The sequence below is a fragment of the Balearica regulorum genome, chromosome 5 (assembly GCF_011004875.1).
Source record: "Balearica regulorum gibbericeps isolate bBalReg1 chromosome 5, bBalReg1.pri, whole genome shotgun sequence".
In the NCBI taxonomy this organism is placed as follows: Eukaryota; Metazoa; Chordata; class Aves; order Gruiformes; family Gruidae; genus Balearica; species Balearica regulorum.
Window position 1 is genome coordinate 69,276,933 of NC_046188.1, and position 20,409 is coordinate 69,297,341.

At 69.3% G+C, this 20,409-nt stretch overlaps 4 protein-coding genes across 6 annotated transcripts; 1 reads left to right on the forward strand and 3 right to left on the reverse strand.

Annotated features, from left to right (window-relative positions):
• Positions 1 to 3,426: 3,426 nt before the first annotated feature.
• On the reverse strand, positions 3,427 to 4,237 carry POLD4 (DNA polymerase delta 4, accessory subunit). The gene is made up of 3 exons (XM_075755459.1): positions 3,914 to 4,237; positions 3,721 to 3,832; positions 3,427 to 3,592 (listed from the first exon to the last, which is right to left on the reverse strand). The coding sequence occupies exons 1-3, from the start codon at positions 4,143 to 4,145 to the stop codon at positions 3,568 to 3,570; spliced, it is 369 nt and encodes a 122-aa protein (XP_075611574.1). The 5' UTR covers positions 4,146 to 4,237; the 3' UTR covers positions 3,427 to 3,567.
• A 273-nt stretch (positions 4,238 to 4,510) lies between these two features.
• Positions 4,511 to 7,365, reverse strand: LOC142601946 (glycine N-acyltransferase-like protein 3). 2 transcript variants are annotated; one of them, XM_075753095.1, is made up of 6 exons: positions 7,232 to 7,365; positions 7,063 to 7,147; positions 6,374 to 6,481; positions 6,139 to 6,259; positions 5,497 to 5,617; positions 4,511 to 5,418 (listed from the first exon to the last, which is right to left on the reverse strand). In XM_075753095.1, exons 2-6 carry the CDS (start codon positions 7,138 to 7,140, stop codon positions 4,998 to 5,000), a joined length of 849 nt encoding a protein of 282 aa, XP_075609210.1. In that variant the 5' UTR covers positions 7,141 to 7,147; positions 7,232 to 7,365; the 3' UTR covers positions 4,511 to 4,997. The 2 variants fall into 2 exon arrangements, with proteins under 2 accessions (XP_075609210.1, XP_075609209.1); XM_075753094.1 differs by having other exon boundaries at positions 7,063 to 7,144; positions 7,232 to 7,364.
• A 734-nt stretch (positions 7,366 to 8,099) lies between these two features.
• On the forward strand, positions 8,100 to 9,349 carry LOC142602146 (glycine N-acyltransferase-like protein 3). The gene is made up of 4 exons (XM_075755463.1): positions 8,100 to 8,192; positions 8,306 to 8,432; positions 8,518 to 8,635; positions 8,869 to 9,349. The coding sequence occupies exons 1-4, from the start codon at positions 8,100 to 8,102 to the stop codon at positions 9,269 to 9,271; spliced, it is 741 nt and encodes a 246-aa protein (XP_075611578.1). The 3' UTR covers positions 9,272 to 9,349.
• A 552-nt stretch (positions 9,350 to 9,901) lies between these two features.
• CLCF1 (cardiotrophin like cytokine factor 1) lies at positions 9,902 to 20,036 on the reverse strand. Of its 2 annotated transcripts, none has more exons than XM_075755462.1 (3): positions 18,841 to 19,461; positions 12,424 to 12,590; positions 9,902 to 11,026 (listed from the first exon to the last, which is right to left on the reverse strand). In XM_075755462.1, the coding sequence occupies exons 1-3, from the start codon at positions 18,866 to 18,868 to the stop codon at positions 10,535 to 10,537; spliced, it is 687 nt and encodes a 228-aa protein (XP_075611577.1). In that variant the 5' UTR covers positions 18,869 to 19,461; the 3' UTR covers positions 9,902 to 10,534. The 2 variants fall into 2 exon arrangements, with proteins under 2 accessions (XP_075611577.1, XP_075611575.1); XM_075755460.1 differs by lacking the exon at positions 18,841 to 19,461 and adding an exon at positions 19,821 to 20,036 and having other exon boundaries at positions 9,904 to 11,026.
• Between the last annotated feature and the right edge of the window lie 373 nt (positions 20,037 to 20,409).

A 20,409-nucleotide genomic window follows, 5' to 3' on the forward strand; every position in this document is an offset into this window, starting at 1 on the left:
GCGAGGCCTGGCCCGGCTGAGGCTCTGCTTGCCATCAGTAGGGGCCAGAGTGAACGCATGGGCCGTATGGCTGCACCCTCTGTGTGGGGAGGGGGAGGTGGGTGTAACCTCCTGCACCCAGGACCCGGGTCAGACCGGGGCGGGAGTACTGGTGCCCCGCTGCCTGCCCCGCTGCCTGCCCCGCTGCCTGCCCTGCCGCCGCGCACCGGTAAGGCGGGCAGCACGAAGCTCCGGCGACATCTTGTGCGGCGGACGAGTACAACGCGCATGCGTTGTGGGGCGGAAACTACAACCCCCAGCGTCCCTTGCGTGCGCGGTGGGGCTCAGCGCATGCGTGCGCGGCTCCTTCCTGGTTGCCATGGGAGCAGGGCGCAGGCCTTCCTCAGCCTCAGTGGCCTGGGCCGGGACCGGGACCGGGACCGGGACCGGGACCGGAGGAGTGAAGCGGGGCAGGGAGCCGGCAGCCCGCTGCGGCCGTAGCGCTGGGGCGGGCAATACGCTGGGGAGTCGGCAGGGGGGCCCTTGCTATGGTGCATCCCCAGTTCATCTACAGCGGCTACTTCATGGCGTCGGAGCCACACACCGAGGCGGGAGCGGGGCTCAAGGAGCAGGAGGAGGCAGGGGCAGGAGGCAGGGGCAGGCCGACGGGGCAGCTGCGGGAGCCAGGCCCTGTAGAGGCAGGAGCAGGACAGGGGCCTACGACTTCAGTGTGGTGGATGAGGGCACCCGCCTGACCTACCGCTGCGGCCCCGCAGCACCCTCAGCGTGGACACCTCTCTCCCCAAGCTCCATGAGTGCATGGCCTAGGCCTGCAGGTGAGGGCAGGAGGGAGGAAAGCCACAGACCGGGCTGCCTGGCGTTAATCAGCCTGACACCCAGGAGGGCAGAGCTGCAGGGCACAGCCTGCCCTGGGCTGCGAGGGCAGGGGTGTCAGCACAGATCGGGGATCTTCTTGAAGCTGGAAGAGCTGACGTGGAGCCCCACGTGGGGCTAGAAGGTCGCCCATTGCCTCTGACTGTGAGGATGTGTGTTGAGGAAAGGTGTCCTGACCGGAGCCTGCTCTGAGGCTGTTTCTCGGGGGTGGGTGGAATTCATCCCAGAGTCTTCCCCCCCACCCACCAGGCTGGGACTCAGCACATAGAGAGCTGCTGGAGTGTGGCCAGCAGAGCCCTTCCTGGCTTGCAGCCCACCAGGAATGACCCCACTTGAGCAAGAACCTTGCACTACTGGGCTCTGCCACCACCCTGACGTTTGCTCTGCTCCATCGGTCACATCTCACAGCCGTCACAATGGAAGGGGTGATCATGGCAGAGGAGCTGGGCCCTGGGAGGAGGGGGGGAAGAGTGCTTCCAGCCTCTTCAGCCATGGGGCGACATGGGATAGAAGGGAGATACGGGCCGTGGGATGGAGCGAGGGGCCGCAGCACCGCTGTGGGCTGTACAGGGCATCCTGCCTGTGCTTTTGTAGGTGAGACAGGCCCTGTTTCTTCTCGGAGCCTTTCCTCACTTTGCCGTGGGGTTAGGGCAGAAGCTCCTATGGCTGAACAATGCAATACAGAGGGCTTGGTACCTACTGTGTGAGTGAGCCCCCCACTCCATCCCAGCCTGTCCCGCCTGTCCCCCTCCCTGGTCCAGCTCTCCACCACTCGATTGCAGGCTTGGGATATAACTGATTCATTTTATTGATTAAGCAACAAATTGCTAGAGAGCTAATCAATTAAGTAATCAATAACCTGAATAATTAACAAACACGTCCTATTATTCATTTATGATTAAATGATTCTGCACACAGCAAAGCTACTAATTATGGCTTTTAATCTTAGGAATCCCACAGGACTGCTGTTGAATGACAGCTCTCACTTGTTCCTCCCCACCGCCCGGCAGGGGGGGAAGGTCCCATCAGAGTCCCGATGGCCTGGGGGGGCTGCGCCTGCCAGACTTGGCTCTGCAGGTCCACGGCACTACAGTCCAGTCATCTGCACCCCTAATATCACAAGTTCCCCCCTTGTGCTGACCTTTATCTGATTTTTATATGTTATTCTCCATTTTTTTCCATTTTGGGGCCCTTTTTGCTACCCTTCCACCTTCCTTTCTCCACCCATACAGCCTGCTTCTAATTAATTTTTTTTCCATGGATCCCAGTTTTGCTTCATCCATACCCAAATTCGATCTTTTTGCTGTTACTACCTAAGTAACCTCAGCTTTACAAGGGATTCACCTGGTGTGGTGACCTAGGAACGGGTGGCTTTGCTAACATCCAGCCATCCCTTTTCTCCCGAGCCCTGGGGTGCATTGGTGCCTGCCAGGGTGGCAGAGGCCAGGGGTAGGAGAGGAGAGCGGCAGAATCATCCCTCTTCCCTTCTCCCCACAGACGCGGAGAAGAGGAGAAATCCCGCCTGCAGCTTTGCGATGCCGTTGGCCAGGGACGGGCAGGAGCACTGCGGTCTCGAGGTGAGCCTCCCCAGCCCCCCGACAAGACCGCAGCTCCCATGGGATGCTTGTGGCACGTCACGCCGAGGGTGTCCACGTGGGACGAGGCAATGCCTCCTGAAGTTCATGGTCTGGGCCGGAGGCCGCAGGCGCTGAGCCCACCGCCCACTCAGCAGCATTGCGGGTGGGTGGGCGGAGGTGCCCACCAGACGCTCGTGGGTACAGCCCACAGCCCCTCTCCTGTCCCTTCAGCCTGCTGTGGGACATCCCATGTCCCTTCTTGTGTCCCCTCTCTGTCACGCTTGCTGGGGGGCAGAGCTCTGCTGCTCTCCTGTCTTTCCCCACCCCACAGCTGTGGCTCACCTTTGGGGGAGCACCCTGACCTGGGGAGCCCGTTGTTCTCTCACCTTCCCTGTGGTAAGGACCAATCCATCCCGCTGGCATAGGAGGGAGTGTGGCAGGCAGAGAGTGCTCAGCGTGTGCTGCGCCCCGGTACATCCCTCTGCCACCCTGTGGGGGCCAGGGGCACCCATCCCTCCCAAGACCCCTGCCCTGTGTCCCTGGGGACTCTGTCCCGGGCCAGGTGCTGCCTCCTTCTTCCCGGAGCCATCTCCGGTGCCCACGGGGACAGCTGACCCCCCCTGCTGTGGGTCAGGCTCCCTGGGGGGGGGCAGGGGGGGGCCTCTGGGGCAGGAGCACCCCCATAGTGAGGAGAGCTGTAAGCAAGGGTGATGCCTGTCTGCACCAGAACAAGGCGATCTGTGGGGCAGAGGGATTGCCATCTGCTCCGTGCTGGGGGGGGGATCTGTGGGGCAGAGGACGCTCTGTGGGGTTGGCATTAAACTCTGTCTGACTGGACAACCCGCCTGGCTCTGTCTGGGGTGGGGGGGGGGGGGAGAAGTATGGCACCCTGCCCTCCCTCAGTGCCCTACAGCGGGGCTTCACACACCCCCCCCCCCGCTCCGGGTGCCCCACAGACAGCACGCAGCAGCCCCCCTCCTTCACTCACACCAGCCTTTAATCCGCCCGGTGCCCCCCCCTGCCCCGGGGCTGCGGCATGGCTGCGGACAGGCCTGGGGGGCAGCAGGCATCGTCCCCCCCCCACAACTTTCTTCCCTCCGGCGTGGGGTGCAGCGGCTCAGAGCGCGTACTCGTGCCAGAGGCTGTGGGGCACAGCGGGGGTCAGTGGGTGCCCGCTGCCCCCCATCTCTGCTCGGTGGGACGGATGCCGGCAGGGTGGGGGGCACTGAGAGAAGGAGGGGGTGCCCGCTGTCCCCTGTCCCACACCCACCTGTAGGTGACATCGGGGTTGTCCCGGTGCTCCAGGAGGGCGTCGCGCACGGGGTCCGGGGGGCTCAGCCCCAGCGCCTGCGCCCGCTCCCACCGCTGCAGGCGGGTGATACCTGCGGGAGGTCAGGGTCAGCGGGGATGGGGGGACCCGGGGCGGGGGGGGGGGGTGGCCGGGGGGACCCGGGGGCTCTCACCGGTGCAGGGCCCGTACTCCCAAGCCAGGTCGAAGCGCCGCAGCATCTCCAGGAGGGTCTGGTCCAGCGGGGGCGGCGGGGGGCTCTCGTCGGGCGGGAGGGCGCGGGGCCGGGTCTGGGGGCAGCCCCTGCCCTTGTCCCTGCCCTTGAGCCTGCCCTTGTCCCTGCCCGGGGTTCGCCCCGGTCGCCGTCGCCGCGGGAAGGAGTCGGTGATGCGCCGGGGCTGCTCCATGGCCCTACGGGAGAGCGCGGCTGTGGCGGCGGCCCCGCGGCTACCGGGAACCGGGCGGCCGCCCGCCCCGCCCCGCCCCGCCCCGCCCCTGCTGGTCGCCGGGCGGAAGCGGCGGGGCCGGGCCGAGCTGGGGGGGGGTCCCCGCCGCTGTCACCCCTATCCCGGCGGCCTCCACCAACCCCGGTCCCTGTCACCCCACGCACCGTCACCCCCGCGGTGATCCCCGTCCCCCTGGGCACTGTCACCCCCCCGGCTGTCCCTGTCACCCCCCCCGGCTGTCCCCGTCACACCCCCGGCTGTCCCTGTCACCACCCCGGCTGTCCCCGTCACCCCCCCGGCTGTCCCTGTCACCCCACAAGCCGTGACTCACGCCGTGCAGCCGTCACCCTCTGCCCCACGCAGCGCTCTGGCTGTCCCCCCTCCCCGGGAAGCACAGCCGGTGACCCACGGGTGCTGTGCCTGCCTGTCCCCACCCCCAGCCGTGGTGACACCGTCCCGTGGCGGGGGGACACACGCACACACACGGCAGGTGCCACCGGTGCAGATTTGCCTGAGGCTTTTCAGCCCTCCCTGGGGAGGCCGAGAATAGCCGAGGCAGGGCTGCGGTGCGTGGCCCGGCACAGAGGGACACGGAGCGACTCCCCGGGGACGCAGCTGCGTCCCTCGGCGGTGACACCGAGCCACCAAACCGCGTCATGGCTGTAACGGCCGAGAAAACTGGTGCTGGAAGGAGACCCAACCCTATAGCAGCCATCAGAGAATCCACAATGCTTTTTGATTTGGGTTTGTTGTTCTTCCTTGCGCCACAGCCCTTTCCTGGGCAGGAACCGGGGGGTGGGGGGGGGGGGGGGCTCAGGGTCCGGCCCTGCCCAGGCCGGGGTTGTGCAGGATGAAGTGGCAAAGCCCTGGCAGTCGCTGGTGGCCCAGCTCCTCCTGCAGCCGCTGCATGGGCCGGTTGCCCGTGGCCGTGTGCCCGAAGGCGGGGAAGCCACGGGCCTGCGCCCGGCGAGCGGCTAGGGTCAGCACCGTTCGCATGTGGCCGCGCCGGCGGTGGGCGGGAAGGGTGTAGCCGTGGGTCCCAGTGCCGAAGGGGTCGGTCAGGGCCCAGCAGAGGGGCTGCCCGGCCCCATCCTGCAGGCAGAGGTTGGGGAAGCGCCCCAGCACCTCTGCCAAGTACCGCCGGCTGCGCGCGTTGCCCCCGTACGTCCACGTCTCGTTCAGCAGATCCACGTGCGCCAGGCTCAGCGAGCCCACCCGCACGTCCGGGTCCAGCCTGCGGCGAGGGTCAGCCGTCAGCGGGGGGCTGGTGGGGGCTGACCGCGACGGGTCAGGGGGAGGTTGGGGGGCTCACCGGGGCTCGGGCAGGGTGCTGGGGTCGGGGTGCAGGTAGGTGTAGTACTCGGACACCTCCAGCTCCATGTCCTTGGTCCCCGCGATGGCCTGCGACACTGTGGCCACCCCCTCCTGCAGCCCTGGGGATGGTGCTGTCAGGGGTCCCGCTCCCCCAGCACTCCCAATCCTGTCTCTGCCCCCCCCCCATTCTGACCCCAGCACCCCAGTGTCCCCCCAGTGTCCCCAAGGGCACCCCACAACCCCAGTCTCCATCCCTAGTAGCCCTAGCCCTGCTCCTAGTGTGCCCAGCACCCCAATTCCTGCCCCCAGCACCCCCAAGTCCAAACACAATGGTTGGACCCTGCCCCTGGTGCCACTAACCCCATCGCTGCCCCAGTGCCCCCCAAGTCGAGCCCCAGTACTCCCCAGTGACAGCACCCCTCAAACCCCTACCACCCAGTTGCCCACCCCAAGTCGTGCCCCCAATGCTCCCCAGTGCCCCCAGCACCCAAATGTGTGCCCCCAGTGCCCCCCAGCACCCCCAATTCCTTCCACCAGTACCACCCAGTGCCTCCAGTTCCTCACCCCCCCCCCCCATCACCAATGTCCCACGCTCCCAGTGCCCCCCCAGGACCGCCCCCTCCCCACGTCCCCAGGCCACCGAAGATGTGGAAGGCGGTGTCCCAGCGCAGGCAGCCGGGGGTCTCCAGCAGCGCCCGGTAGGCACCCACATCCCGGTAGAAAGCCGCGTGCATGTTCCGGTAGCAGTCATCCACCGGCATCTGCAGGGCACCCATGGGTGCCCTGAGCCCACCTGGCATGTGCCAGGGCACCATGTCCCCGCACACCCTGCGGTGTTCCCCCCCCCCTCCATGCCCCACATCCCCGTGGGCCACCTCTCCTCTGCGCCGCGCCAGCACGGCACCGAAGTGGGGCCACGCGTCCACCACGACCTCCAACTCCCCCGGGTTCCCCCGGTTTATGTTCATCACGGCCCCGTGGACCTGTGGGGGAAAGGGGTCAGAGCGGGGGGGGGGGGGGGCAGATTTGGGGGGTCCCCAGGGCTCCCTGAGCCGGCACAGCCCGGGCACACCCCACAGCACCCTGCCCTCCCCAGATAAACCACCCTCTCCCCATAGGGCTGGGTGGGGTGAAGGCAAGAGGGGGCGGTGCCTAAAGCCGGGCTGCCAGTAAGTGGGCGGGGTTAGGTGGAGTGGGGAGGGGCAGGCTGGAAGCCTGGGATTGGTTGCCTTGCATGCTGCCTGGGCTGTGATTGGCTGGCTTGTATGGGGGGGTCTGGGAGGGGATTGGCTGACTTGTGTGGACCTGGAAGGGGATTGGCTGGCTCAGAACCAAGCTGGTCTGGGATTGGCTGGGACAGAGTGCAAGTGGGCTGGGATTGGCGGGCTTGGAGCCAGCCCTAGGTGCAGGTGATGCCCGGGAGCAGCCTGTCCTGGACTTGGGACACCCGGGGGGTGGCAGGCTTGGGGGGCAACACAGGGTGACATTGGGGTCCCTGGTGGGGTGAGAGTGGGGAGGTGACACCGGGGACAAGAGACAGGGGTGACGCCGGGGTCCCCGTCACCGGCAGGGCGAGGGGCAGGCTCCTCCGCAGGGCCCCCTCCAGGCGCTGCAGCTGTGCCGGGCACGTCAGGATCAGCATGGTCCTGCTGAGAGACCCTACAATAACAAGGGGACAGGACCCCCCAGGTGGGGACCCCGTCCCTGTCCCCATCCCCGTCCCCAGCACTCACCCCACAGCAGTCCTGGGGCCGTGGGTCCCGGGTGGCCGCGGGGCTGATGTCTGGGGACTGTGAGGCAGGCGGTGACACCAGCAGATCCCTGGTTCTGCGGGGCAGGTGGTGAAACCGGCGGGTCGCAGGGCCACCGCCAGCCGTCACGGGCCAGCGAGTGTCCCCTGCCCAGGGGGCGGCCCATCACGGGGGGCAGCGGGCAGGGTCCGTCCACATCGGGCACCAGGCGCGGGGCCAGCTCTGCCCATCCTGCTGCCTCCTGGGGACGGGTGCTCAGCTGGGACACCCTGCCCCACAGCCCCGGGATCCTCGGTGTCACCGCCTGCCCCACGGATCCTCGGTGTCACCGCCTGCCCCACGGCCACGGGGCCATGCTGATCCTGACGTGCCCGGGCCAGCTGCAGCGCCTGGAGGAGGCCCTGCGGAGGAACCTGCCTGCCACCCTGCCGGTGACGGGGACCCTGGGGACCCCTCTGCCCCCACCTCCCTGACGGCAACCCTGGGGGCCCCTGTGCCCTCCCTCCCCTCCATGCTGGTGATGGGGTCTCCAGGGTCCCCTGTGCCCTCCCCACCTAGTGCTACTGGTGACGGGGACCCTGGGGACCTCCATGCCCTCCCCTCCGTCCTGCCAGTCGCGGGGACTCTGGGGGCCCTGGGGACCCCTGTGCCTCCCCCCCCCCCCACCCTGCTGGTGACAGGCACCTCGGGGTGCTCCCCACATATCCTACCCCCCACACTGATGGAAGTTGGCAGCACCCAGGGTGCAGATGGGCACCACAGGGGGTTGGGGGGACCCAACAGGCTCCCCCGTGTCATCCCCCCCCCCCGCCCCAGCGCTGACCCTGTCCTGCAGGTCCTGGGGGCCGTGATGACGGTGGCCCGGGGGAACCCAGCCGCCCACGAGGTCCTGGTGGACTCCTGGCCCCATTTCGGCGTTGTCCTGACCCGCCTGCGCCCAGAGGTGATGCTCCAGGTGCCCCCCCACCCACCCTGGCAGCACCCCACACACTGCGGGGCTGGGGGGGAAGGGGAGGGGGGACCCACTCTCAGATGCCGTGTGTGTCCCCCCCCCAGGAGCACGGGGACTCGGGGGACTTCTACACCAACCAGTTGACCGTGTACTACCGGGACGAGGGTGCCTGGCGGGCGCTGCTGGGGGGCACCGAGGCGGTGGGCTGGACCCGGGCCTTCCAGATGCAGGGTAAGCCTGGCATGGGATGGGGGGGGGAGGTCCTGGACACCCCCTCCCCGCTGTGCCCCTGCCCGCGCTGATGACGCCGCCCCAGGGATGCAGGAAGGGATGTACGAGGCCGTGCGCGAGGCGGCCGATGCCAAGGGGCTGCGGATGGAGACATACCGGTACCAGGCGCTGCTCAGCCCCCGGCCCCCCCGGCCCCGTGTGCAGTGAGTGCGGGGGCACCCAAGGATGCGGTGACATGGTGACATTGGAGGGGGGGGGGTCCCCAAGCACATCCCCAGGTGCCATGGGGGGGTCCCTGAGCACATCCCTGGGTGGCACAGGGGTCCCCGGTCACATCCCCGGGTGCAGCAGCTCCCCAGTGCCGTCCCTGCCCGGGGGGACAGGGTGCGGGTTCCCCCGTGTCCCCACCCCATCTCTGCGCTCTACCCCATTGCAGGGTGCCACCGGGACTGCGCCTGGCACCCGCGTCCCCGTCCCACGTCCCGCTGCTCAACGCCACGTGGGGTTTCGGGGGCAATGCCCGCAGCAGGCGGTTCCTGCTGGGGCTGGTGCGGGCGCTGCCCAGCGCCTGCCTGCTGGGACCCCGCGGGCGCCCCGTCTCCTGGAGCCTGCTGGACCCCCTGGGCTGCCTAAGCCACGGTTACACGCTGCCCGCCTGGCGCGGGCAGGGCCTGAGCGGGGTGACGCTGGGTGCCCTGGGCCGGGAGCTGCACGACCGCGGTTTCCCCATCTACTGCGGGGTGCTGCCCCAAAACACCCCCTCGCAGCGAGCCGTCCGTGCCGCGGGCTTCCTGCCCCAGCCCGGCACCTTATACATGCTGGTGGTCACCCCCAAGTAGTGCCCGGGGAGGGGGGGTAACCCCCCCCCGGGGATGGGGGTACCCTACGCTCAGGCCCACAGGCAGGGAAGCCATGGCTGAGGGGGGGGATAAGGTGGGGTTACCTGCGCCTGGGGGGGGGTTCCTGGCTTCCCACCCTGCCACCCCCCATATCGGGGCAGGGGCGGGAACACCCCAACTCTCACGCTGAGCTCTGGGCCAGCTACCCGTTCACCCTGGTCCCTACTGATGGCAGGCGCTGGCTCCTCGGGCCCCTCCGCCGTGTGGTGCGGGCAGGCGGGGCGGGGGGGGGAGGGTGCTGGAGAAAGGCTTTTATTCGTTCATACAAGAATAGATCTTCTGCAATAAATACCCCAATAAATAACATCTCCAATAAATAAACACTCATAGACGCACCGGGACAGGGGCCCTGTGGCCCCGCCCCCAGCCCCGCCCACTGCAGCCCGGAGCCCCGCCCCCTCAGGCCTGGTGGGCGGGGGGTCGCTAGGCAACCGTGGGGGAGGCGGGGCTTAGGCAAACAGGGGGCGGAGCCTGTTGTAGGAAGGAGGCGGGGTTTGCTACCCTGGCTGGTGAGCGGGGCTTATTGCCGTCCGGGGAGGGGTGGAGCCTATTGCTCCAGGGGCGGGGCTTAATCCTACACTCTGGGGGATTATTGGTCCTTTCAGGGATGGGCGGGGCTTGTACCCAGTCTGGAGGCCCACCCCCTCCGGGGGTGGGGCTTATTGCTGCCGTGGGGCAGGGGGAGGAGCCTGCTGCCCTCCCCAGCCCCACGGGTGTGGGGACGGTCCCGAGGGGATGGGGCAGCCCGGTGGGGTGGGCACAGCGTGGCCACGGGGACACCCTTGGTGGCGTCGGCCCCCCCCCGGCCTGGAGGCACAGACGGCGGGGACGTGAGGTGGCGCTTTGGGGTCAGGAGCCCCATTTCTCAAGGCACGCTGGTGACGGAGGGGGGGGCGTGGGTGGCTTCGGTGGCACTTTGGGGTCACAATCCCCGTCCCTTAAGGCACACTGGTGACAGAGGGGGGGATGTGGGTGGCTTCGGTGGCACTTTGGGGCCAGGAGCCCCATCCCTTAAGGCACAGCGTGGTGATGGTGGGGCTGTGGGGTGGCGGTGGTGGCACTTTGGGTCAGCGGCCCCATCCCGCAAGGCACAGCGAGGCGGCCGTGGGGACGTGCGGTGGCCCGGCGAGGTGAGGAGCCCCATCCCTGTCCCGGTGAGGGGGTGGAGGGGGGGGGGAGGCATCGGGGTGGCGGTGGGGGTGCTCAGAAGCCCCTCGCCTCCAGGCGCAACGTGACCACAGCGGGCGGCACCTTCTTCTTGAGGCGGTTGAAGTCCTTGGCCGAACGCCACAGCCAGGTCTGCAGCTCCTTCAGCAGCCAGAAATCATCCATCTTCTTCAGAAAATCATTGGGGGCCACGGGGGTGCCGGGGGGCGCGGGGGGCCCGGCGGGCCCCGCGGGTAACGGGTAACCCAAGGAAGACATGACGCCGGCGATGCTGAGCACCAAACCTTGCAGACTGGAGCAGAAGTGCCCGAGGCGGTGCCGCAGCTCGGCGGTACCCGCTTGCCCGTCCAGCGCCCGCAGGTAGCAGAGCAGCCGGCTGTAGGCGCGGTAGTTGGCGGCCAAGCGGGCGTTGTCGGTCAAGCCCCGCCACAGGTCCAAGTCCACCGTGGCGCTGGGCACCCGCTCGGCACGGGCCAGCCGCGGGGGGTTGAAGTCGGGCTCATTGAAGGGGGGGCCCAGGTAGTTCAGCTGCAAGGGCAGGGGGGGGACGACACGGCTGTCAGGCATCGGGGGGTGCCACGGGGTAGGGGCTGCCCCCCGCATCCCGTTCCCCACATCCCGGGTTTTGGTGTCCCCTGTTTGGACCTGCCCCCATCCCCGTCCCAGGTCTCCATGTCCCCCTGCCCGTCACGTCCCCTTTCCCGTCAGTCTCCATGCCCACCAGGTGGACGTACCCATCGTGTCCCAGGTCTCCATGTCCCCCTGCACACCACGGCCCCTTGCCCATCACGTCCCCCTTCCCATCAGGTCCCCGCTCCCCACGTCCCCCAAGTCTCCGTGTCCCCCTGCCCACGTCCCACGTCCCCGAGGCGGACATCCCCACCACATCCCAGATCTCTCCATCTCCCACCCGCGTCCCCAGCCTCCATGTCCCCGTCATCCCCCCAGCGTCCCCATCCCCGGTCATCGTGCCCACAGCTCCAGGCAGCAGACCTGGGGGCACCCACGGGTGGGGTCGAGCCCCCCCCCCCCCACCCCCTGCCCTCGCACCCAGCCCCACGGCGGTGCCACTCTCGTCACCGCTTGGCACCGCCAGCGCCGGGGACATGTCAGGGCAGAGACGGGGAACCTCCGCGTGAGCCGGTGCTGCCGGCGGGCAGGGAGAGGCAGCTGCCTGCACCCCTGCCTGCACCCGGGGCGCAGGGCGGCTCCCCGGCCCCTGCCCTCAGCCGATGAGACATTTCCTCGGCCCCCCGGCACGGGTGCAGCCGGGCACGGCGGGGGAGACCCACGGCCCCCCGGGGGAGGGCGGGCAGCACCGGCACCGCCGGCGCCGGGCGAGGACACGTGAGTGCAAACACGTCACTCGCAAGCGCACACGCGTGGCCGGGGAGACCGGCAGCGCTGGATGTGCCTCGTGTGTGCGGATGCACGTGTGTGTGCGGGCACGCGTGTGTGTAGGAACGCTGATGCCCATGCACGCGTGTGCAGCCGCACCGATGCACACGCGCGCGCGCACATACACACTCCCACATGGATGCGCAGGCACGCGTCCGTGCAAGCACTCACACACATGGATGTGGAGGCGCGCACACGCGCAGGCACTCCGATGCACGCACACGTATGTGCCGGCACGCTGATGCACACCCCCGTACGTGCAGGCACGCGTGCAGCCGCACTGACGCACGCCTACCCACGTATGCTTAGGCACACGCGTGCAGCCACACGTGTACGTGCAGGCACACCAACGCACGCGTGTAGACGCACACGTACGCGGGCAGAGGTGCGTGCAGCCACCCCGGCGCACCCCCCCAGGGAGCCGGGCACGGACAGGGGGACCCCCCCACCCCCCCACCCCCGGGTGCTGTGGGGCAGGGCAGGGGGGCAGGCGGGGGGGGACACGGCGCGGGCGAGCTCCTACTCACGTAGGTGCCGGCGAGGGTGCGGAGCTGGTGCTCCAGGTAGCGGGTCAGGTCGTAGGTCTTCTGGATGGACTGGCCGGCGCCCAGCTCCTCGGTGCAGTTCAGGGCGGGCAGCGCCGGCAGGTTGCAGAGCGCGGCGCACAGGAAGGTGAAGATCCCCCAAGAGTCTCCTGCGGGGACACGGCGCCTCAGGGAGGGGGGAAACCGGGGGGGGGGTTTGGGGGACACACACCCCCCCCCACACCCCCCCCCCCCCCCCCCCCACTCCTCCCACCCCTGGGCTTGGGATGGCAGGGCCACCCCGGCTGCGGGCAGGATGCCCCGGCATCACGGGCCGTCGCGTCCTTTGGCTCCGCCAAGCCCTCGGGGCCGCTGCCGAGTGGGGAAACTGAGGCACGGAAGGGCTACGGGTAGTGGGGGGGGGGGGGGGGGGTCGAGGGGCGCCAGCAACAGGGTGGCTCAGCACCTTCGCCGGCACGGGGCGGCTCAGCATCCCTTGGCGCAGGGCGGCTCGTGCCTTGGCACGGCCAGGGCGCTGCCGGTGCACCGGGGACCCCCCGCCAACTCCCGCCCGCGGGCTGCAGCAACAATCCTTTATATGGTCTGGAGCGAGCGCGGCTCGCTGCGCTCCCGCCGGGACGGCACGGCTGGGTTATATTTGGGCACGGCGACTCAGCCGCCATCAACGCCGGAGCAGGCTGGGCATCCCGCGGGGCTGCCGGCAGCCCTCGCCCCGGTGGGGACCCCCCCCCCGCCCCGCCATACCCCACCGAGGGGGAACGGGGGGCCGGGGCGGGGGGGGGGGCGGGACGGGGACCCCGAGGGGTGGCCGGGGCGTGGGGGTGACCTTTGCCGAGGCTGCCGGAAACCGCCGGCCGGGTCCCCGTCATCGCTCCTGACGTCAGGGTGGCCTTACGAGCTCCGGCCTCGTTAGCCGGCGGTTGTGCAAAGGTCACGGCCCGCGGCCAGGATGCTCCCGGCCAACTGGCACCTCTCGGCACGCCGGAGCCGGGCTTCCCGGCAACTCCTCCGGCGGGAGGACCCACCACCAGCACGGCTCGTCACCGCGGGGCTCGGCAGGGCTCCCGGCGTGGGCAGCGCTCGCGGCGATCCCCCGGGGAGGCGAGGCCGGGGGGAGCCCCGCGGTGCCCTCGCGCGTCACCGCTCCCCGTCACCAGCAACCGGGAGGTTTGGAAACCTGGAAGCGGCCGAGCGCCGGTGACGCACGAGGGTCCTCGGGGACGTCATGGCTCCGGCCGTGCCAGCCCCACCGCAGCTGCCCCTGCACCCGCCAGCCCCCGCCGCGGGGAGATGCCCGGCTCCCGGCAGCGCGTGAGCGTGCAACTCCCCTGTGGGTGTGCAACACGCTGCTCACGCCGGTGATGATACACTCTGCAGGCGTGCAACACACGGCGCCGTTGTACAGTGCATCACGCAGGGCCGTGAAACGCCCCGCGGGCGCCCGCTGGACCTTGCAGGTGTGCGACACCGCACGGGTGTGCGATACAGTGTGTAAGCGTGCGACATGCTGTGCGCGGGTGTAAGACACCGTGCGTGTGCATGATACGCTGTGCAGGTGTGCAACGCACTGTGCAGGTACGTGACACGCCGTATAGGTGTGCAATACACCGTGCGGGAGTGTCACGTACCACGCAGGCACGTGACACACGGTGCACGTGTGGGCTACACCGTGCAAGCGCGTCGACGCACATTGCGTCGGCGTGTGACGCACCACGCGCGCGTGACACGCCATTTAAGCGTGCGACGCGCCGTGCGCGCGCGACACACCGTATGAGCGCGTGACACGCCGTGCGTGCGTGCGCTGCGACGCGCACGTGTGAGGCACCGCGGGGGGGTGTGACGCACCGCGCCCGTGCGTGACACGCGGCGCATGCCGGCGCACGCAGACTGCGCGAGCTGGCGCGGACGCCCCGACGCGCAGCCGTGCCGCACGGTGGGCACGTGCAGCCGCTTGCCCGTGGCCCCGGCGTGTCGGCGCGTCCCGGCGCGTGGACCGTACCGCCATCCTGCCTCGCGTGCGTGCAAGCGCGTGTGGGACGGGCAGCAGGGGCCGGGGGGGGGGGGGCAGGGGGGGCCGGGGACCCCGCCACGGTGACTCACCCGCCCCCGGGTGTTTGCTTTGGCCGAGCCCCGACACCGCTGGGCTGGCCGGACCCTCGCCCGGCACCGGCTCGAGTTTCCAACGCGGGATTTACACCAGCCCTGGCCCCGCCGCGGCCAAACCAAACACAGCCGGGGGAACCGGGCCGGGGGGGGCGCGGGGCGGGGGGGGGCCGGGGCTGGCCAGGGGAGGGATGGGGATGGAGCCGCCAGCGGCTCCCGGGCAGGTGGCTGGGCCACGGGGCGGAGGAGCGTGAGGATGAGGAGGAGGGAGGAAGGGCAGGGGCAGGTGCCCGGTTGCACGGCCGATGGCCAGGAGACGGCGGGATGCACGGCACGGTGGCGGCGGTGGCACGGCCGCGGTCGCGGCACAGCCACGCAGGTGGCCCAGCCGTGCCGGCGGCCGTGGCCCAGCCGTGCCGGGCGCCCCGTGGAGCAGCCGCTCTCCCTCGCCCACCCCGGTCGCCGCGATTCGGGCAGAAAATGTCTGGGCACCGGCACAGACAATGGCGGCGGCGGCAGCCCAGCGGGGAGGAGGGAGGCGCGGGGCCGGCACAGCTGGATCCCGGTGACGTCGGAGAGGAAGAGCCCGAGGGTTTCAAAACCGGCCCTGGAGCCCAGCCAGGATGCTCCCAGCCCACGTAAGCAGCTCATGGCGTGGCTGCCCGGGGTCACCCGCTCGGTCCCGGGGGCAGCTGGGGAGCCGGGGCAGCCGGGGCCGTGGCACTGAGCACCCCCTCATCACCACCCTCGCCGGCTCCGTCAGGCAGCACCCCGGGGTACCCACACCGAGGAGCTGCGGTGGGCGGCAGGACGCGTCGGCGGTGCCGCCAGCATCCCTCGCGCACGTGGCGGAGGGACCGGCGCTCGCCCGCCTTCGGCGGGATGCGCGCGGAGTCACGGGCACGCCGGCCGGACCCTCGCCCTCCCGCCAAGCCACCCACCCCCCCGCTGCCGGCAGCGCAGGCGGCCGACGCCGGCCAGACCTCCCGGCCAGCGGCCGAGGCGGGAGCGCAGCCACGGTGCCGGGTGAGCTGTTCCCTGGGCATGCTGTGGGCAGAGCCGCCGAGGTCAGGAGCGACCACAAACCGCCCAGAGCCGCTTTCCCGAAACCCTCGTGCAAAGCGGCGCCCGGGGCGGGGGCGGCAGCCAGGAAGGGGGGACCCTCGCACCGGAGCCGCCCCCCCCCCCCCCGCCTTTCCCCGGCAGCGTACGGAGCCGAGCCGGCCCCGCGGCAGGAGCCGCCGTATCTGATGGGCCGGTGGCCAGCGGCGAGCGGAGCCCCATCCCACCCAGCGGCCCCATCCCCGGCACGGCGCTCGTGTGAGAGCCCCAGCTCGGGAGGTCCCGCGGCGGCCAGGCACCGACGGTGAGGACAAAGTAGCCCTGCAGGCAGGGAGCAGGCAACGGGCAGCGGCCACCATCCCGGCTGCCTGCGACCCCGACCGGCAGCACTTAACCCTTCCCCGCACGCCATCACGGGGCGGTTTCGCAGCCCAAGGCGGCAGCCAGCCCCTGCCCGCTGCTCCGTGGGTCTGGGAGCGGGCGATGCTCGTGGGCGCAAGGACAGACGGACACCTCTGCGTCCCCAGGCCGGTGGCACTTAACCCCGCTGTGGCCGGGGAGGTGACTCCGTGGCATCGGGCAGGAGCAGCGCTGTGGAGCCGGAGGCGTGAGGATGCTCACGCTCCACGTGTGCCCCACACCCAGACATCGGCGGTGCCGGAGCACTGATGGGAGAGACACGCGCGTGTCCTTGCTCCCTGGAAGTGGCCACGGCCACTGCAGTGGGTTCTCCATCCCACCCCATCCCACGGGACACCACCTGCCCGCTCCCAGCCCACACCTCCATCCCAGCCCTCTCCTGGCTCCCAGCTCTGCCGGAGCCACCAAACCCCCCCCGCCCCCCAAAGCGCTGCCTGCAGACCCTGCCTCGCCCCTGCCTGCGGCTCCCGGTGCCCACCATGCCCCGACTCTGCCGGGCCCCTCGTCCCCGCACGCTTTCCCGGCCAGCGAAGCCGCCGCGCTGGGTGCGTGCGGGGCTGGGGAGCGGGTGGGTGCGCGGGGGGGGGAGCACGGCCCCGTGTCCCCCCCCCAACCCCGGCCCTGCCTGCACTCGCGGCGCTGAGTGTTTACATCCTGTCTCCTCCGTGTGTTTATAAATGCGGCCGCGCACGGGAGACTCCAGCGAGGCCGTAATTAGCCGGGCCTGGATTTCCCATCCGGCTCCAGCCAGCGGCACGATGGAAACACCCCCGCCGGCGAGGGGGGCGCAGGCCCCTAATCCCAACCAGACCCCGCCGCCCCGCACGCACAGCCGGCCCGGCACGGGCACGGCACCCACTGCCGCCGGCACCCATGAGCCACGCAACGCGCTCCGGCTGCCTGCCTGCCCCGGTGCAGGTTGCAGAGCCGTGCAGCCCCCCCAAATCTGCACGCTGCCCACCGCCAGCCCCCCCCTTACCCCCACCCCGGCACCCTCCCGGGTCTTTCACCGACGCCATGGCCGGCATCGCCCACCCAGCAGCTGCCGTCGCGCCACGGGGATGCTGCCCGGCCAGGTTGGCGTGGGACTGGCAGCTCTGCACGGCCGTGCCCGCTCGGGACGGCCATGCCCTGGTGTCCCAGCCAGCCCCACGTCCCCCGGCACCCCGGCAAAGCCCAGGACACCTCTGTCACCCATGGGTCACGCACCGTCCGGGGACACGGCACTGCCGGGCCGGCGGCGTGCCGGCGCAAGCCAGGACGGCCGCCGCCCAGGTGTCCCGTCGGTGCCGGGGTAAGCACGTCCCCACGTGCTGACGCTCGGCAGATGGGCGAGGGACCACGGGCACCCTGTGCCGGGCAGAGGGGTGCCAGCCCCCATGGCGCGGGGGGGGACGGGCACTGCCCCGGCGGTCGGGTAGGTAGGAGCGGTGCCGGGGTAAGGCGGGGGGGGAAGGTGATTTATGGAGCTCCTTGCCACTTAGCAGGGCATAAATCTCCCCCCCCCCAGCCCGGCCCTGTAAGCAGAACCCTCCGCATTTCCCTTCGGAGGCTGCTCGCGGGCTGCGCCTAATGCAGCCCAGATGTGCGCCGCCACCGTGCCCTCGCGCAGCCTGCTAAATAGGCACGGGGACACCGGTGCTGCCGAACGTCCCCGAGCCCTGACGGGGCCAGAAGGCCGGGTGGCCGCCGACCGGGGATGCCCCGAAACGGGGAGCGGGGAATGGGGCAGCTGGGGTTTTGCCCCCCGCGGTTCCTCCTGCTGTGCCGGGCTCGGCGTCCCCTTTCCCTGCCTGTCCCGGCGCTGGCCGCCGGCTGACCGCAGGCCCCAGGGCCAGTCGTGCCACCGGTTCCACGGTCGCATCCACCAGCCCCGGCGGCAGGCGGGAAGGGGGAGAGGAAGGGGCGAGGGAGGGCGACGGAGCCACCGTGGATCCCGGCCTCGCTTTTCCGGTTCCCCGGCGCTCGCGCCGCTTTGCCCGTCCTGCGTCACGCCAGCACCGCGGGAGCTGGAGCCAAACCCGGCGCCGGCCTCGTGCTGCCCCGGTCCCACCGGGTGGGAGCCCGGGGAGCCTCGCGGCACCCACAGTTTGACCTTTTAAGGGTGTTTTCCAGCATTTTTCCCGTCCTTTCTGGGCGAGGAGCCCCCGACCCCAGTGTGCTGCGGGGCCGGCTGGCCCCCCAACCGCCCCGGCTCTCCCCGGACCCCCGAGGCGGCCGCTCAGGCTGGGGGGAACAAAGCCGTCCCGCAGCCCCCGGGACGGTCCCCTCCGGAGAGCGACATTTCCCCTGCACCCCAAAATCCCGCTGCCGTCTCCCAGAGGAATCTCGGCCACTCTGGCAAAGGCGTTCCGAGGCAAACCCCAAAATCCAGCCCTTGGCAAAAAAAAAAAAAAAACCCAAACCCCTTCCTGCCCCCCCCCCCCCCCCCCCAAATCCCAGCGACTTTCATTTTCCTCCCCTCTGTCAGTCCTGGGGTTTAATTCTCCGTGCTCAGCGGCGGTTCCCTCCCTGGTAATCACAAACATGCATGGAAAAGAGGGAACGAGAGAAAGGGAAAAAAAAAAAAAAACACAACAAACCAACCCAACACACACACACACACACAAAAAAAACCCCAACCAAACCCCAAACCCAAAAAACCAAAACCAAAACCTAGAGAGGGGAAAGTCTTAAATCAATCCCAAAGCCAGACAGACGTTTTAATCACATCAAATTAAAATCAGCAGTGGCTCGGAAAGGAGAAACCACGGCAGAGCGCAGGCAGCCCCCCGCCCCGGCCCCGGCCGGCAGCACCCAGCGCCTCGGTCTTACCTGAGAGCTCCCCAGCAACATTTAGCATAGTCGGGGTGCAGGGGGGGGGGGTTGGGGGGGGGCGGATGGCGCAGAGGGTGGGGGGACGACGACGAAAGGAGCCCAAAGCGGGGGCTTGGCTCTTGCTCCGCGCCCCGAGCGGCCGGCCGAGCCCGCCTGCTCGCCTCTGCCCTGGCTCGCTTGCTCGCTTGCGCTCGGTCGGGGTTTGGGGGTTTTTTTTTTTTTGGTTGGGTTTTTTTTTTTCTTTTTTTTTTCTTTTTTTTTCCCTTCTCTCGCCCTATTTGTTTTGGTTTGTGTTTGCTTGGGTGTTAGGTGGAAAAAAAAAGCTGTCCGGGTTGGGTGGGTTTTTGGTGTGTGAGTGTGTGCACGGTTCGCACCACGCTCCGGCTGCCTCGCTCGCCGCCTTTCCCCCTTCCACCTCCCTTGATTTGCTCTTTTGATTGGTGTCCAGGAATGCAAGAATAAAAAAAAAAAAAAAAAAAAAAAAAGCGAGCTCGCATACACCCTCTCCAAGCTGCTGCCTCCCTTCTTTTCTTTTTTTTTTCCTTTTTTTTTTTTTTTTCAAAATTCAAGTGTTAAGCAGAACCAGGTTGCTTTCAAGAATGTATTTGATGCAATTGTACACAAGAGCGGGCTCCATTCATTCCCTCCCTCTCCCCTGGCCTTTCTCCCCCCCCACCACCCCCCCCCCTTCCCCTCCCCATCCCCGGGGGTCCCGGTGCCGGGCAGAGCCGGGGAAGCTGGAGCCGAGCCCCGGCGCCGCGGAAGGCGGTGGGGAGGGAAGGGAAGGGGGTCCCGGGGGTGCTGCCGACCGGGCAAGAGGGGGGATCCCCCCCCCCCCCAAAAAAATAAATCTTTTCTCCCTCCTTTCCCCCCCCCCCCCCCCGGCTCTGGCTCCCGCACGGCTTTTGTTAGTGGCAGCGGCGGGGCCGGTGCGGGGTCGGTGCGGGGATTTGGGGGGGGGGGTGGGTGTCTCCTACCTGCTCTCAGCTCCATGCGGGACAGACGCGGGGCCGGGGCGGTGGGTGCGTGGTTGGGGGTTCCCGGGCAGGGAGGCAGCGGACCCGCACACCGGCCCGGGACTGCGGTTCCCATTTGCCGGTCGGAGCCCTCTCGCCTCTTCTCCTCCCGACGTGCAGAGCCGCCGCCGCACGCCGAGAGCCCGGTCCCCGAGGGGGGGGGGGGGGGTCCGGGGAGGGGAGGTTTTTTGGGGGGGGGGGGGGGGGGAACGGGGCGAGGTGCGGCGGAGCGGATCCTCTCACCGCCCCGCAGCGGGGCCGGGGGGGGTGTGGAGGGGGGGGCGTGGGGTGCCAGCCTGCCCCCCCCCCCCGCGTGTGAGTGTGAGTGTGAGTGTGAGTGTGTGTGTGAGTGTGAGTGTGTGTCCCCGCGGGCAGGGGCCGGGGCAGAGGAGAGGTGGAAGCGGGGAGGGGCGGATGGAGGGATGGGAAGGCGCAGAGACAGGCAGGCGGGCAGGCAGCGAGGGACGGCCGGTGCGAGGAGGGTGGCGGGACACAGGCAGGAGGACAGGCAGGGGGACAGGCAGGGGGACAGGCAGGAGGACAGGCAGGC